Here is a 16,145-nt window from a genome sequence, read left to right as displayed (position 1 = left end):
TACTCTACAGCTCATCGCACTGGGAAGCTGGCCGGCTACACACAAGCACTTCCCTGGGTCAGTGCTTGGTATTAGGTAAAGGTAACACAAAATCCTTTCAGTATCACAAAATCTGTTCTGACAGGTTTCTTGAGATTTTCTGCCAAGCTCCCTGGCTATGAATCCGCTGCTTTCCTGGTCTGTGGATTTCCCCGCTGATCAGAAGTTGGCACGTTCACACTGTGCAAGTGTGGGTAAGGCCTTGTGTTCACTTGGAAATGCCCGTGCTGATCTTCAGCCAGGCTTTCATAAGTTGAGGTCCAGTTTATCTTTTTGAATAATCAATTGAATTGCCAAAGCTGAAATCTTCTCGTCATGGTCCTGCTTTTGTCAATAATTAGTGAGGAAATCATTCTGTGTCCTGCTGCAGACTTGAACGTCTCAGAACGGAGCAAAGAAGCTGATCTGGCTTTGCCAGACTTCATCAGCTTCATACTAATACAGCTCCTGTACAAGTGGCCCACAGCCAACTACAGATCCAAAGGATAAAAACAGTTTTAGCAAAACCAAACAAAACACTTACCCAAAAGACATCATAAATTAGTAACCCAGAGAGTAGCAAGCAGGAAACCTTCAGGCTGGGCAGCCGAACAAAGGCTATCATTGCAACACACAGGCCCATAGCCAGAGCTACAAATGCAAGCACAGAATTAGTTCATTAAAAAACAGCAAAACAAAACAAACATTCCCAAGCCAATACCTCCCCCACAAAAAATCCCCCAAAGCAGCCTCTGTGGCACCTGTGCAGCTCTGCTTGCACAAGGGGACCGTCTGCTGCTCCCAGATAGTGAAACTCGAGTTAACAGCAGTCAAAATACACTCAGGAGCCAACTGTGAGCCTCCCCCCATGGAAGCAGCTGCCCAGGCCACTCACCTTCTGCTACCCACCACTAGGAAACATTCTCATGCTTTGTGTCCTGGAGACTCCATCACTGGCTACCCAGTTAAAAACAGAAGCAACAAAGCAACTTTGAACTCCCTGTGCCCCACACATAAACTTTTACGCTATTCAGAGGTTTTCTAGCAAACGCATACAGTAAATAAAATCCTTGATAAACAAAATCTTAATTCAGAAACAGCCTGGGTACATGACATGTTACAACATGGTGTGACAAAGTCTACTCAAGCCAATCGTAGTCGTAGAAACGTCACTTGGGTTGGGAAGAGCCTTAAATATCACCATCCTCACAGGTAAGAACTTCATCCTAATACGTAACCCTAAATCTCCCTCTTTCATTTTAAAGCCATTCTCCCCTTGTCCTATCACTACATGCCCTTGTAAGAAGTCCCTCTCCAGCTTTCTCGCTGGCCCCTTTAGGCACTGGAAGCTGCTTGAAGGTCTCCCCGGGCTTCTCCAGGCTGACCCAGCCCAGCTCTCCCAGCCTGGCTCCAGAGCAGAGCTGCTCCAGCCCTCGCAGCATCTCTGTGGCCTCCTCTGCTTGGGCAAGATTGCGGGTGGCTGCCTAACACCAGCTATGAAATATCATTGTTTGGATAGGCAGGGCTTTCCCAGTAACAAAAATCCATGTGGAAGCCTGCCTACCAATGGGGAAAAAATATGGGCAAGTCTTTTCCTAACCCCTCTCCCAAAGGTGAGTTTTCAGCCAGATCAACAAACTGAACAGCATGCCACAGCTCACGTTAGCGCTGTTCCAAGAGGAATTCTGTCAGGGCAGAAAACAGGTATTACACTAAAAAATCAAAGATAATCCCAGGCTTCACATGTGTGGGATTTCCTCCTGCTTCAGGCCTGGCCTTAGCTACCAACGGTACCCAACTGACATTCAAATGTATTTCAAGTGGATACAAGTGAATCCCTAAAGAGATACTTGAAGTAGATCAATCTATGGTATCAGGACATTTACAAGGAATAATGAAGCCCTGCTGGGACCCCAGCACGCTTTAGTATACAGACATTTGTAAATAATTGCCTAATGTATGCAGATGTATTTTTACTGTGCACACTATGTCAATATTTGCCTAACATCGCACAACTATAAACAGTCACAATCCCATTCTGACCAACTGAAACCAGTGAATCCAGGGAAGAGGAATCACTCCGTATGTGACCCCCAGTGCGACAGTGTGACCAGATCTGCCAGGATTTAAAAGTCAACCTTCGGACTCTGGTGCTGTAATGATGCACTGGGAAACTACCTCACACCTGCGTTACACCTGCAAGGTGTGCAGCTCTTCCACCAAACCGCTAAAGAAACGCATCCCTGTGGATTCAGGTGCCATCGCAGGCCTGCCAGCGTGGCTGCTCGCAGTGCCCAGGGACTGCAGCCCAGCACTGGCTCTGCCAAACCCACCTTATCTTCTGGGACCTGATAAGCTCAGCACAACACGGAGCGTCACGGCTGCCAGTCTGAACACAGTAATGGGATTACTGTGATAAAAGCGTGCCTTAAATCGTGCTGCACAACTGCAACTTGCTATAAAATGTAAGCAAATTATTGAGGTTTAAAGGATTTGACACAGCAAAGCAGCAAGAGAAAGAACTGCACTCAGTCATTCAATATAGCCTTCAGTCACTGACTTCCTCTGGCAGAAGAGCAAATACAAGGGAACAGTCTGTCTTAAATCAAAGAGGTTTCTCTAAAGCCAATGTTAATAATAGCCCAAACAAGCCTATATTTAGGAGAGGATTTCCAGGTTATAATTAACTAGAAGTGGAAATATTTTAACCAGCCTGAGTTTTATCTGTTGTTCACGCAATTGATTTCTCCATTACTGACAGGAACACGGGCACACAAGCAAAGCACTTTCACCAAACCAAGCAAACACTGAGCAGAAAAGGAGACAGTGAAAGACACACATTGTGCAGTTCTGCAACTGCCTGAAGAAATACTGGTAAAACACAGAAGGGAAGCAAGGATGCCTGAGAGCAAACACGAGTGAACCAGGCCAAAGTGCAGGCAAAACTCCGACAGGCTTCTCAAACGGAAGGCAGCTTCCTTCTGCAATGAGAAACCCCAAAAATCAGGTAGGAAACAAAGTCATCCGTACCCAAGCTCATGGATAGTGCTGACACCCTGTATAGGGCAGATCTACACTAAATAGGTGATGCAAGTCACTAAGAAAGAAGAAGAGAAAGAGAAGCAGTGGGGGAGAGAAAGGAAAAGAGATGAGGAGTGAAAAGGGAGAAAGACAGAAGGTGGGGAGAAAGGGAGGAGGAGAGAAAAAGGGAGAGGGGAGGAAGAAAGGAAGAAGAGGGGAGAGTTTGTGTGTGGTGAGGGGGTGTAAGATGGCCACACAAATGGCTCTGGGTAGAACGTCCTGGGCAATGGGATAATGAAGCTGAGCAAGCAAGAACTAACTGGAAGAGTTAACCCTCAACCAACAGAACAAATGAACTTCAGGGTTCCTGCAAGCATGCTCCTCGCAGAATAAGGATGCTGTAAGGGTTAAGAATATTCTCACACACGTGCTCAGACCCTCTGGATACAGAGCATTTTTCAGCTTTACTGCACTACAGAACAGATGAAACCACCAGGATGCTGGTGGTGTGGTGCTGGTTTACAAAGCACTGTGCAAGCTACCAAGGTCTAAGCTGCCCCCACAGGCCACCGGCTGACCTTTGATAAAAGAGGTGGTGAAGTTCGGATCTAATCATGTTCCTCTAAGACTCAGAGTGTATTTTAAAGAGTAGGAATAAGAACACATGTCAGGAAGCAGCCTCTGCCCAACGGCCACAGCACTGAAGGCCTGCAGCAGTTCCCAGGGTGCCCATGACTGTTGAGTTCACTCTGTAGCAGGCACTGTGCACATCTGCAACATTCCCACTGTACATCTCTAGCTGTGTCCTCTATTCAGGAAACCTGTTAACCAAGTGACCACCCTTGATAACTCTGTCACCAAACAATCTGCTCTGAGACACAGGCACTTCAAGACCTATAGGTGTGCATCATCACATGCCAGAACAACCCCCTGGAGACAGTATCCACTCATTCCATCCTGTACAATGCCCCTAGCTTTAGAAGCAGCTCAACCAACTACTGCACAATGGAGGGAACTGTAGTATCTGAGCACTGAAGACAGTTCTGGCAGTAACGGCCACACCTTGATTCCATAAGGACTAGAAATCACCATGAAATACTTCCCCTCCTTTTTTCTCAGCTCTGAAGCAGAAATACTCTCATAGGGAGATAATGAGCTGCACACCAGCAAACCAGACACACAAAACTTGAGGTGCACTGTTAAGAGGAGATGCCTGCCCTGCTTCCCCCTCCAGCCACTGGGCCAGGGGACATGAAGCCTGTTCACAACATCTGGTTCATTCTGAGACAGCCGATCATCCCCACACAGCTCCGACTGCAGCACACCCTGCACACAGCATCGAGCAGCACTTACTGCCCATGCTGCCCTCCAAACAAGATGAGCTGGGGTATCAAGGGTGCAGTTACAGAGAAGCAAAAGGTAAAGGCAGAGATGACGTAGTCTCATTTGCAGCAGTACAGTATCAGGAGTAAAACTGCAGAGTCTGTTTCCCTGGTGAAGGCAAATAAATGCTGCTCCCTGTTCAGTGTCATTGACAAACATTGATAGAGTTGGATTTGAACAAATGACACGAGGTTTACCTGTAGAGTTCAACTCCCTTCATATAAGCTACATAAAATGCACCAAAACCAGACAGTATCACCAGACTTCAGTCAATCCTAAACAACCACACAGAGGAGTAAAACCCAGAAACCACTCAGCAGCAGCAGCTCAGTGCTGTGCAGATTAATTACCTCCAAGCCCACTATTTCAGACTGAAGCACTCACAAAAAGAGCTGGTTTTAAGGAAACACTTCTGTTGGTACCTCGGTGTAGACAAATCTTTTCAGACTTTGCCAAAATCCATGCCTGACATTCCATTGAGCTTTGTAGCTCCTGCAGATCCAAAAGCACTCCTGATTCCATGGTGGGCTTCACACAAACCAAACTTGATCTGCAGTGCTGCATTTAGTCTCTGGGTACTGTGAAATGCATTCCCTTGAGTGCAACAGCTGGAACTTTCAGAGCAGCAAAAAGCACAAATGAAACAACACTCTTAAAACACAAGAAACATTTGAGGTGCCATGAGAGGTTTCAGTGCTAAGGACTTGCTGCTGCTGCTGCCTCAGTCAGGAGGAGAGGGAGAGCTGATGGATGTATGTTTTCTTACAAACAATTTCAAGGGCAGGTAATGTTGTCCCAGCTATTTTTCCTCAAGCAATCACAACCACAGGGTACCATTTCATGAGATGTCCTATGCCAATTGAGGTGCCTGACACTGCTGAGAAGCAGAGGTCCTGCTCCTGGCTTCCCCATCACCCCTCTGCAATCATATCCACTTCATTCTTTTAGATCCTATCATGCTGCCACTTACCTTTAGCCAAATTTAGCACATACCTGACTGCACAATAATCCAATTCATCTTACTGCAGCAGCAGCAAAATAGCCTGGCAAAAAAAGAGTACGCTGCCATTCTAGTGAGCTGAATCAGTTTACCATGTGATTAAGTGAGTGCCAGAGCTAGCACAAGAGCTCCAGGAGGCAGGAGGGGAGGAGGAAAGCTCCTTTTCAGCACAGTAAGCTGTGAATTCAGTTCACCCAGCATGGCAAAAAACAAATCATACCTTCAAGCCAGCTGGATGCCTGCCAGCTTCACCCACCTCCCCATCCGTGGCAAGCATCAAAGAGATCAAAGACAAGCAACTACTGTGAACTGTCTCACAACAAATGATTTGATCATCTGAACCAACCAACAAGAAGATGCACAGCAAAAACTAACCAGATTGTAAGGATCGAGTTGTGACTCACAAACACCACTGCCTCCACACATCTTTACCTAGAACCGGCCGCTCACCTGCACCATGCGGGTGTGGAAGACCTCTCATGAGTGTCCTGGCACTTCCTTGGAAGCTTTCACAAACCAGAAAAACAGGTGTCCCAAACACTACCCTGGCATGTTCCTGACAGCAGCTGCTTCCAGGGAGTCTACCACACAACAGCACAGCTCAGCAAGCCGGGAACGTGCACATTTCAGCAGTCATCGCCAGGGGATGGGATGTGTCAGAACAGGCACAAGCCAGTCCTGCAATCCCCTGATTCACATACTCACCATCCATAAGGAGCCAGTGGCCAGTCAGGACCCAGATAAGGACAAGCATCACAGACAGAGAAAATGAGAGCAGCTCAGCAGCAGTGAAACGCCCGCAGCAGCCAAAGGAAATCCTAGGAACAACACATAAACATTAGCTAGATTTTATGTTTCCATTTAAAGAGCAGCAAATGGACCCTGCTGGAACAAGGCTCAACTGCTGCTGAAAGATGCCAAGAACAACTGAAGGGAAGTTCTTCTGCCACAAATAGGTACCAAACCAGCAACAAAATAAAAGCTTTCCTCACGTTCAATTACTGTGTGTAAAGCCTGGACTACAGAGGTGGAAAACCCCCCTGTAAATCTTGGCACCTCTCTTGAAATGGTTACCATGAATGCTATTTCCTGGTACCATCTAAGATAGTGCCTTCTGCAACATGAACTCCAGCCACAAGGTTAAAAAAAGAAACGGGTTTCAAAACATGACATTAACAGCTGTAATTTTTGGTGTAACTCCAGCCTCCGAAAGACCCAGCATTAAAATCCATGGCCCAATGTTAATAAGCATTAAAATCCAATACCAAATCCCAGACTGAAATCTCAGACAGAATGAGCCAAACTTCTTCAAAGCCACTGTTGGGAAATCAAGTCCCCTGCGATGGGAGCGCATTTCCCAGGCTGGCAAGCATGGGGGACTTGCACAAATTGTGCTTCCGAGCTTCCAAGTGGAAACATGGTGTTCACACAAGAAGTATGCACAAACATCAGCCCCGAAGGCCTGAGGTCACTGCTGAGAACCAAAGACTCTGCTCAAGAATTCTCATTGAAAGAAAGAAATACAACAAACAAGAAGAGGAGCAAAAGGTTTTTCAAGTCCTTACTTGTTTTGAGGTGAACAAGGCCGTGTTAAGTACTGGCACATCGGGAGCAGAAGGAAAGCAAAAGCTATTGTTGCAAGGACTGAAAAAAGAAGACAAGGGAATATTAGTGCATTCAGACCTAACTTCCACAGTACACAAACAAGCTTCTCCAATCTGAAAAAGCTCTTGCAACAATGCCCTATTATCATATGCTGCAGTATTATCAAAGCAAGAGCGGCTCCAAGGTTTTCTGCAGAACTTCTATTGTTAGTAGGCTTTCAAACTTCGGTCAAAATAAAAGCTCTCAAAGGAATGGAGTGGCCAATCCCCAAGCCTTACAAAACTAAAATGAAGTCTTGCAGCTATTCATGATCAGCTCAGCAAGGAAAACAGTTCTTAAATATTCTGAGTCAAAAAACCCAACTGACTGCAAACTGGCTGTGAGGTTCTTGTATAATTCTCCAATATAGCACAGAGTCTGCAGAACTCACATGGGTTTCCTACTTTTTAACTCATTTCTCCCCCATCTCGCTCTGACCCCTTTCTTCATTACTGAAACAAGCAGAACTTAAAATAAATCACAGCCAGTGGCTGGACACTTCATAAATACAAAGTGCTGTACATTTCTGAAAGCTGTGCAAACCAAACCCAAATGCATCCAAACAGACTGTTCCCATTAACGTTGTCTTTTTAAGGAGCATACTTGTCCCATCCACGCCCTTGTGAAAACCTTCGGTAACTGCTGGTGTTTACAATCACTTTTCCTTCCAGTTCTTTTAAGTATCCTAGCACTGAATTTGCACTAAGGACTGCTTAAAAGGCTGCAGAGGGAGGGCCCAGAGAAGTAGACAAGGCAGCAGCACACGTCCAAAACTGCTGCAGCAAGAACTGATGGAAATGAAAAGAGTTGCTCAACATGCTACAAATCAAATCTCTGTGCTGCCCTCTACTTGCTCCTTACACTGGGGTGGCTGCTGTTGGGTTTGAAAAGGCTTTTTTTGTTTTCCTCTTGTCAAATGAAGAGGATGGGAAGGAATCAAACATTCTCTTTAGTACTCAGCCTAAGCCAACCAGAGAAAAGAAACTGGGGGTGCTCAAACCATACGTTTCCAACCCCCAATTCTGCCCCTTCTGGTGGGAGAAAGATTAATATAAACGAATCAATAAATTCATTTACAAGGAAAGTTGTAAAAAGCATCTGTAGGCAAAGAGCATGGTGCCAGCCCCGGTTCTCAGTATTTCAGAGGGGAGGAAACAAGGCAGAATGGGTGGGGAAAGAATGAACAGTCTGAGCATGCCAGCTCCGCACATGCTGAACTGGGAACCTTTCCAGAGCCACCTGACAAAGATCACTGCCCAGCAAGGCCTGTGCTCCGCTGCCCAGGTCCTTGTGCCTTGCTGCCCTGCTCCCTGTGCCACCATGGTGGGAATGACCCTTCCTCAGCCCAGAAAAACCCTTTTTGCCCTTGGAATCAATCCTTTCCCTCCCCTCCAGCTCCTCTCAGCAGGGAACCCTGCATCTCCTGTCCTGGTATCCCCAGCGGCTGCCACCCCCAAGCTGGGCTCATTCAGAGTATAAGAATTAAAACGTAATCACACTAATACAAAGTGCCCATGAGTACCCACTCTCAGTCTCTTTCCTGCCTGTCCAGGCTTCCCGTCAAGTTTCTCTTCCCTCCAGTCTCAACACCTATTATTCAATGGGCAATCCTTTGGCTTAGCTCCTGCCTGCAGGCAATGCGCCAACTCTTCAGCTCTGCCCCCTGCTCAGCAGCTGATCCTAGCCCTGGGCTGTCTGATGTGCCTGCCCTTGCTCCTGACTCTTCCTGAGAGATAAATCCTTGTGGGACGAAGGTTTAAGAACCTGCCATCAGCTATAACGTAGAATTTCCCCACATCATCCTCTACAGTCTACAAAATCAGGATGTAAACTAGCACTACCTGAGCTTCAGGGGACAGAGGGATTGAATCCCACAGCTCCCACATCCCCAGCTCCAGCAGGGTCTGCATCCTGCTGTGTAACCTCTAAGGAGGCTTTGATTTCAGAAGGTCTGGGGCCTAAGTCCCCTGAGCTCTGATGCAGGGCCAAGGAAAAACACAAAAGCATGGTAAACCCAGGTTAAAGAATAAAGACACCCAAGTGCACTGGTCCAAACAGACTCAACCCTCTTAAAGCCGCAACAAGCCCCAACCGACACAAGATCATACAATTACACACCACAAATGTCACAAATAAAGTTATAAATGTCAAGGTCATTCTGGAAATAAATGGACCAATAAACATGACAAACCAAAACTGGTCTTTTGTCATTAATCTTCCCTTATATCTTATATATTTGTGTGTGTATATTCCCCTAGTATCTAGCATATAGTAGACTTTATCTGAAATAATAATTTAATTTTCATAGGAAAGAACATGTATGTCACAGGTCAAAGTTACAAAAGCACTGCTCAGCAGACCTCTCCAGCACTGTGCTTCCAGAACTGGACAGGAGCCTCCACTCATGTCAAGAGCAGAGATTTAGATTTCACCCACCAACACTGGCCGGATCAAGAGGCTAGACAGGATGCATAGCTGGGGAGTTAAAGCACGACGGCAAAGCCTGCACTGCATGTACATGAAGCAGGAGAGGATGAGAGGTATTTAGGGGGCTACGAATCTTCACAGACTCAGTATGAGGACTGAGGAATACAACTTTCAAAAGCTGCTGCACATCTGGAGCAGTAGCAAGAACCCTGCTGCCCTGAGCAGCAGCTTTAAGAACTGCAAAAAGATTAAAAGGCAAATTTATTTGGTTTTTTTAATCTAAGGCCTGGCATTGACTTAAATGACAAAATGTAAATAATAACAACCAGGACCATTGGGTCTGTAATTTACCTGCAGACAGCAGCTTCATTTTTGTTCTAAATTCAAGCAATGCAGAATTATAATACTCAAAGGACTAGCAAGACCAGCAGTACAAAGAAAAACTGTATCAAAGCAAACCCCAAAATTAAAGTAGGAAAAGAAGTCTCTGGATGGGATCTCCAGAGTTATGCTGTGATCATGTAAATTACCTGAATTACAGAACAGCATGTACAGTTCTAAGCACTGATTTCTAAGTTCTAACTACAGTTCTAAGCACAAGTGAACTTTACATAAAATAACACATCCAACATCTTTCAGAACTCTGGCAATTTATAGTTCAGGAGGCTTAGCAAACCTCCAAGTGGAAAATACTTCTCAAATACTACTTGTCACTTTATTAATAGCTGCAGAGACATGAAACTACAACTGTGAAACTCGATTTTTTTAATGTCCCATGTCACATATTACAACCCTTATCAACAATATTTAACTAAATCAGTGCTCTCTGTTCTATTCCAATTCTTATAAAGAGAAGAAAACTGAAGTCACCTGCTGTGCATATTGTAAAGACAACTTGAACTGAATCAAAGAAGAAGAACATAACTAGGAGAGACACAGACGCTCCGATGGGCAGGAACAACGCCTGCGTAGAATCAATGGTTTGAATACCTGCAGAAGAAAAGAGAGCGACATTTAACTTGGCTGTTCCTTAACCACACACACGCTGACAGCCTGCCCTCACCACCACACCTGGGGACCTGACAGTATATTCCATTTCAGCACTGCTGCAATAGAGACGTTCACTCTGAGATCCTTGTGCACGGCCATAACTGAGCCCAGCAGCCTGTGCAGAAACACTCCAGCTACACCACATGGTCACGCAGGCTGGATGCACAGCAACAGCTCTGCTCGACAAGAACTAGAAGCTGAAAGAAAATGTATGAGTTTTTTCTTGTTATTCATTCTGTCTCTGGTGCAAGTTACAAAAATTAACATTATTTAGGGATTAGGAATAATAAATCAATTGTACGCTTGCTTCATTTTACACTGTGCAATATAAACATGTTGAACAGAGCATATGAAAGTTTTGTTTAACCTCTCAGCACAAGGAGAAGAACCTGACCAACAGCAGAGCTGCAGACAGTATAAGGCTGACCCAGTTCAAGCAAAGGGTGCCTCAGCTTCATATTCCACTTGGGTGAAGGCCACCATGCACTTAAATTGCATCACTGATTGCAACCACCAGATAACATCAACCCTAACAATGAAGGGCAGTTTTCAAAGAACACTCAAGTCATTTACCTGGTTTTGAAGCTACCAGCTCAGTTCACCATGTGCTGCCATTGCTCTGTATGCTATAACATGTGAGCATGGTCTTTTGTTGGTTTATAGCTGGAAGCAATTCTAAACAGTGCAGAGATACTGAAGTGTTTGATTACTTCCCCCACCTCAACCATGCAGTGTGACTACAAGGGAGATTAACTAGGGCACAGGAAAATTTGTACTATCTTTTACCATGAGTTTTCAGAATTAACAAAATTGAGAAGATCAGGCTTTGAAAAGCCCACCCATCCCTGCAAATTCTCATAGTTAACCAGTCTCTGTAGCTGTATTCACCTTTGATCATGAGTGAGGGGAAGAAGCCGTAAGTAGTAACCCAGTTAAAAATATAAGGCACACTTATACTTGCAGAGCACTAAAAGAACAGGTTACGTCTGAAGCAGACACTTGATGAGAAGCATCCCAAACGTCTCTAGTGAAAAATGAATACAAGACTGAGACCAAGATGAGATCCAAAACCCGCTGAACATCACTGGGCTATTCCAAAATAATCAGACACTGCTGCATGAAGCAGAGTTTTACCAGTCCCAGGATTTTAAGGATAAGCTTTTAGGTTATCAAGCAGAGTATCTGTGAATGTGTTATGTACGCACATATACAGACATGCACATACACGTAAATACGTGCACACATTGTTCCTGTGTGTCAGAATGCGTCTAGTTTGGTTTTTTGTGGAAGAGTGGCAAGCTGTCTAAATAATGGGTTGCCTACACAACTCATACCTAACAACCTATTTATGTCCAAAAACCTCAAACATGCGAAATACACTCGCTACAACCTCGTATCAGTCCTAAGTATTTGACCATTTTCATAAAGGAAAACCAAACAATGAGGACAGAGCCCTGACACAGGCACTCTCAGTCCTACACACAAATAGCACAATAAATTTGAAAACTAAAAAGCAGAACTCAGTCACTTGGGGTTTCAGTGTTACTGAGGTCTGGTACAAAAGGGTAAATCAAGTACAATATAGATAGTCCAGCGATGACAGTGCAAAATTCCTGTGTTCTAATCTGTGATTCAGATCTAGTTCCTCCTGCTTTGAGAACAGCATTTATTCACATGCCCTTCAACTTCCCAAGGGAAAAAACAAACAAGACAAACCCCCAGCAGTGACATACTACAAACCACCTTGGCATATGGGAATTAGTGCCTGCAGTGTTAAATGTCAAAGTGCTTCATTTCATTTCTGATCATTTTGACAGCTACTCCCCTTGATGTGCTTATTCCCCAGCTCCGGCCTGTCTTCTCTTACTACCCAGATGCCAAAAGCCTCAAGTGTTCATTGCTGAATCACCAAGCACAGCAACCTCTGCTCTGTGCTGCCAAGAGAAGCTGTGCTCCAGCAACTATGGAAATTCCAAGAGCCCATATTAAAGAAAAAAGCCCCCCAAAAAAGCAACATATGTCATTTAATTTATACTTTTAAAGTTGTATTTCTTACTTTAAACAAAGCAACCTTAGCATTCCGGGTTTCATGCCCACATATCTCACTCCTCTCTTCTAAACCTGCAGAACTCTTTTTAGAGCCTAAATTAATATGGCCAAGATACAGCCATACAAATTGCTCTAAGTTAAGCTCAGGTGTGAATTTACAGCACATTGTGTGCATTGCATTCCACTGTAACTGTTCACATACATATTTTTACCTGCAAAACAGTGCATCTCAAATGGCCAAGCTGCCTGGAATATATTTATAGAGGGGACAATCCCCACATAGCAGTGGACATACTAAACCCCATTCTGAACAGACTGGCTTGTTGTCCATTATAAATGAGTTGCCATGTGAACTCTATACTTTAATTTCTCTATTGACAAAGATGAATCATCCTTAGGGACTTGTTAGCATAGGATGAGATCTCTCATTGCTTATGGAGAGGCTAATATGTCATCATGAGAAACTCCAGACAAAAAGACATTCCCTTCTCAACTGTGTGGTGGAGTTTTTTTGAAGTCAAGTCATTTCCATTTCCAGTAAAACCTGACCAATTGTGCAGAATGCAATTTTTATGCATTATGGAAATGTTACATCGATGTTCTAAATCCATGGGCATGATCTAGACAGCAGTATTAGTGCGTGGCAAGATGGGAAGTGCCCAGACAAAACAGCTCTATTCCATCAGGTGAATCTACAACACACACAGCTGAAACACATGGACAGATGAGGCAAAAGAGAATGCAACATACTGAAGTGCAGAAGAAAGATAAGGAGTAAAGCTAACCCTTACTGTTATTGGTGCTGTTGCCATTAAAAGACCCAGCTGTGCTGCTATTGTCTTTCTCTTTATCTTGATTCTCAAAGTCCATGTTAAGAGACCTGCAGGAAACAAAGCAAACTTAACAGACAAGTTTTGAACACATCAGCTACCATCTCCTTACCATTCTACCACAGCACACTGAAAAAACCATTTAATGCTGGTTACTACAAAACCCACCATATATAGTGGAAAAATCAAAGAACAAATAAAATACATAAAATAAATGCTTACAGTTACAGATAAGGCACCAAGTTACACGGGTTCGAGCAGTGAGACCAGTCACCACAGGGTCTGAGCTGCTAAGTGTTAACAACAAACCGTAATGAAGATACTGATCTGTGTTACTGGGAAGTGTTGAACGTGATGGAAATGCAATACATGGTTCAATACTCTGATGAATTTTAACTCTTTCCAAGTTCTTATTTTGATTCTTTTCATTCAAATTCAACTACCAGGTTTCATCTTTAAAACAAGATTATTTCCTTCCCCTAAATCTCGTCATAAATGATGACCAAAACTAGCTTTTTTCAGTAATTGTCTGCCAAATATAAGGTCTTACTTCATCGAATAAATTTCAGCAAAGCCTGGGAAGTAACCAGATACACATTTTACATACACACAGAACAGATGCCTAGAGGGAACTCTGAGTAAATAATACACATTAATACAGTTTGATTAACCCACAGGAACTCAGGACATTCCCCTATGCACTCAGCTCAGCTGTAATTGATTCATCTTTTCATATTGATAGATATGCATTTTAGAAGTTCCAAAATAACAGAGTATTCTACCCCCTTTGCCACAGTCTTTCACTTACATGCCAAAATTTGTTAGATTATAATTCAGAAGTTGCACCGCTCTCTGAAATGGGGGAATTTCACTTAAGGTCTGTCTTGGCCAACCATTATTTCTATCATTACATTCTATATTGTTTTCAATAAAAATACTAGCAACAAAGTTGACCATGACAGTCTTTCATTCTGATACATGCACGTTATCCATGATTTAGGTGCATATTTATGTACTACAATAAGCTATAGAGAACCACCAGAGGCACTGTATGGTTCTCACCATACAGCTCCTGTCTTAAGTCTGCAGCAGCATCCGAGTACTTCAGAATAACTTAGAGGTCAACAGGCATTAAACTCCCTTTCAAATTTAGCTGTAACTGCACTATGCAAAGTTAACAAATTCTACTTGATTTATCAGACAAGTAAAAAATACACCACAATCTTCTATGCAATTTAGCAGGTATGAAAGTTATTTCATTTTACTGTATATGTTAACTATGCAATGCACAGGCGAGCAATTCTGTCCTGCAGTCATACAAGCTGAAATCAAGGTCTATAGCAGCAAGACCAGTGTGGGGTATTAAAGAAAGAGGGATTCAGCAGTTTTACTGTAAGAAATAAAAATGAGAAAAAGGCTCTTCCAATATAACCCTGGTTTGTTTCTTCTGTTTCTGTTATGCAAGTGGTATGAAATTAAAGCAGCTTTTTGGCTCAGGCAAAATATGAGGAAGCTTCAACCTCAGACACACAGTACACAGATTATGGATTGTCAGCTAAAAAGTAGTCAAAAATACAAAGAGGAAACGGAAAACACTAAAATTCTATCAAATTAACTTGTTTTCTTAGCTTGTTCTTCTAAAGATCTCTCTGCTCTGCATTTTGCTTGGGATGCCTTTATCCTTCATATTTCCTTTTTCCCCGTTAATGCACTGTAGCCTCGTAACTTTCCTCTCAAGCTATATAAAAATCCAGGAGGAGAACGACAACCCTCCAGGACTTGATCCAAGATTCAGCCAAACAAGACAACTCTTTTCTCAGTGCAGCATTTCATTCCTCTCTGAGTTAGTGCAGTTTAGCAAGAACTTCACACCATCGGTCTCCCTGTGGCACTGGGCAACTCGTCATTTAAGGGAGTGCTATCAGCAAAGAAAACTGGAAAGAAACTATTAGATCTATTGCTTGTGAACAGCTTCAGCCCCTGTGCTTTCATTGCACTAGTGTCAGCATTATTACCTCTAAACATCCCTACCTCAAAAGTAGGCATAAATTAGGGAATTATTTTCACTTAGCAACACAGCTGCTGATCCAAATTTCGGAATAATTTCCAACTGGTTTTTGATGCAGCTCTTCCCTCTGCTACAAATTATCACTAAAATGATCACTAAACCATCTTCCAAGAAAACATCCTCCAAGATAGTTCAAAATGAAACTGTAGAACAAGATCTACACAGAACTACTGGGCTGTAAAGAAACTGCAAGCTGAGAAACACTTGCTGTTTTGTTCCAGTTTCTGCCGGTCTTCCAAAGGCAGCATTCAGCCAGCACCACCCATCGGGCAATAAACTACAGGGTTGTTTCTCCTGTGGGCCCTCACAGCTCAAGTTGGTAGGATTTCTAGCACAATGTTTCAAAGCAAGCAGGGCTCAGCCTCCCACAGGGAACCACTCAGTAGGGTTATACTAAGGCCAAAGGAATGAGTAAGCTGCTGGCACGTTACTACCATGAAAGTTCAGATTCAGCTATGGATCACCACCACTGCAGTAAGGCTTCAGGGAAACCCTGCAAGAGAATATTCTTATGAAACAATGGAGGAAATATGAAAGCAAGTATGTATCTTTAGGGGTGCTTGCAGATGCAATATACTGAGAAGTTACTTTTTCATCTACTTTGGGAGGACAGTCACTGAACGGCTCTGGGACTATGAGAATTGTGGGTTGCCCC

At 43.7% G+C, this 16,145-nt stretch overlaps 1 protein-coding gene across 24 annotated transcripts in view; it reads right to left on the bottom strand.

Annotated features, from left to right (window-relative positions):
* SPPL3 (signal peptide peptidase like 3) overlaps positions 1-16,145 on the bottom strand; it is a 64,211-nt gene that overhangs the window by 8,907 nt on the left and 39,159 nt on the right. For 23 of the 24 annotated variants that reach the window (XM_080628972.1, XM_080628974.1, XM_080628978.1 and 20 more), the window contains exons 3-7: positions 13,378-13,472; positions 10,364-10,483; positions 6,988-7,066; positions 6,128-6,240; positions 563-669 (exon numbers count right to left, since the gene is read on the bottom strand). In XM_080628972.1, coding sequence (XP_080485098.1) covers positions 563-669; positions 6,128-6,240; positions 6,988-7,066; positions 10,364-10,483; positions 13,378-13,472 — 514 coding nt within the window. The remainder of the gene's footprint in view (positions 1-562; positions 670-6,127; positions 6,241-6,987; positions 7,067-10,363; positions 10,484-13,377; positions 13,473-16,145) is intronic. The other variant, XM_080628988.1, reaches the window with a different exon arrangement.

This window comes from Psittacula echo (genome assembly GCF_963264785.1).
Source record: "Psittacula echo genome assembly, chromosome: 13".
Classification (NCBI taxonomy): domain Eukaryota; kingdom Metazoa; phylum Chordata; class Aves; order Psittaciformes; family Psittacidae; genus Psittacula; species Psittacula echo.
Note: the sequence above shows the minus strand (reverse complement) of the source record. Positions and strands in the feature narration are given on the sequence as shown.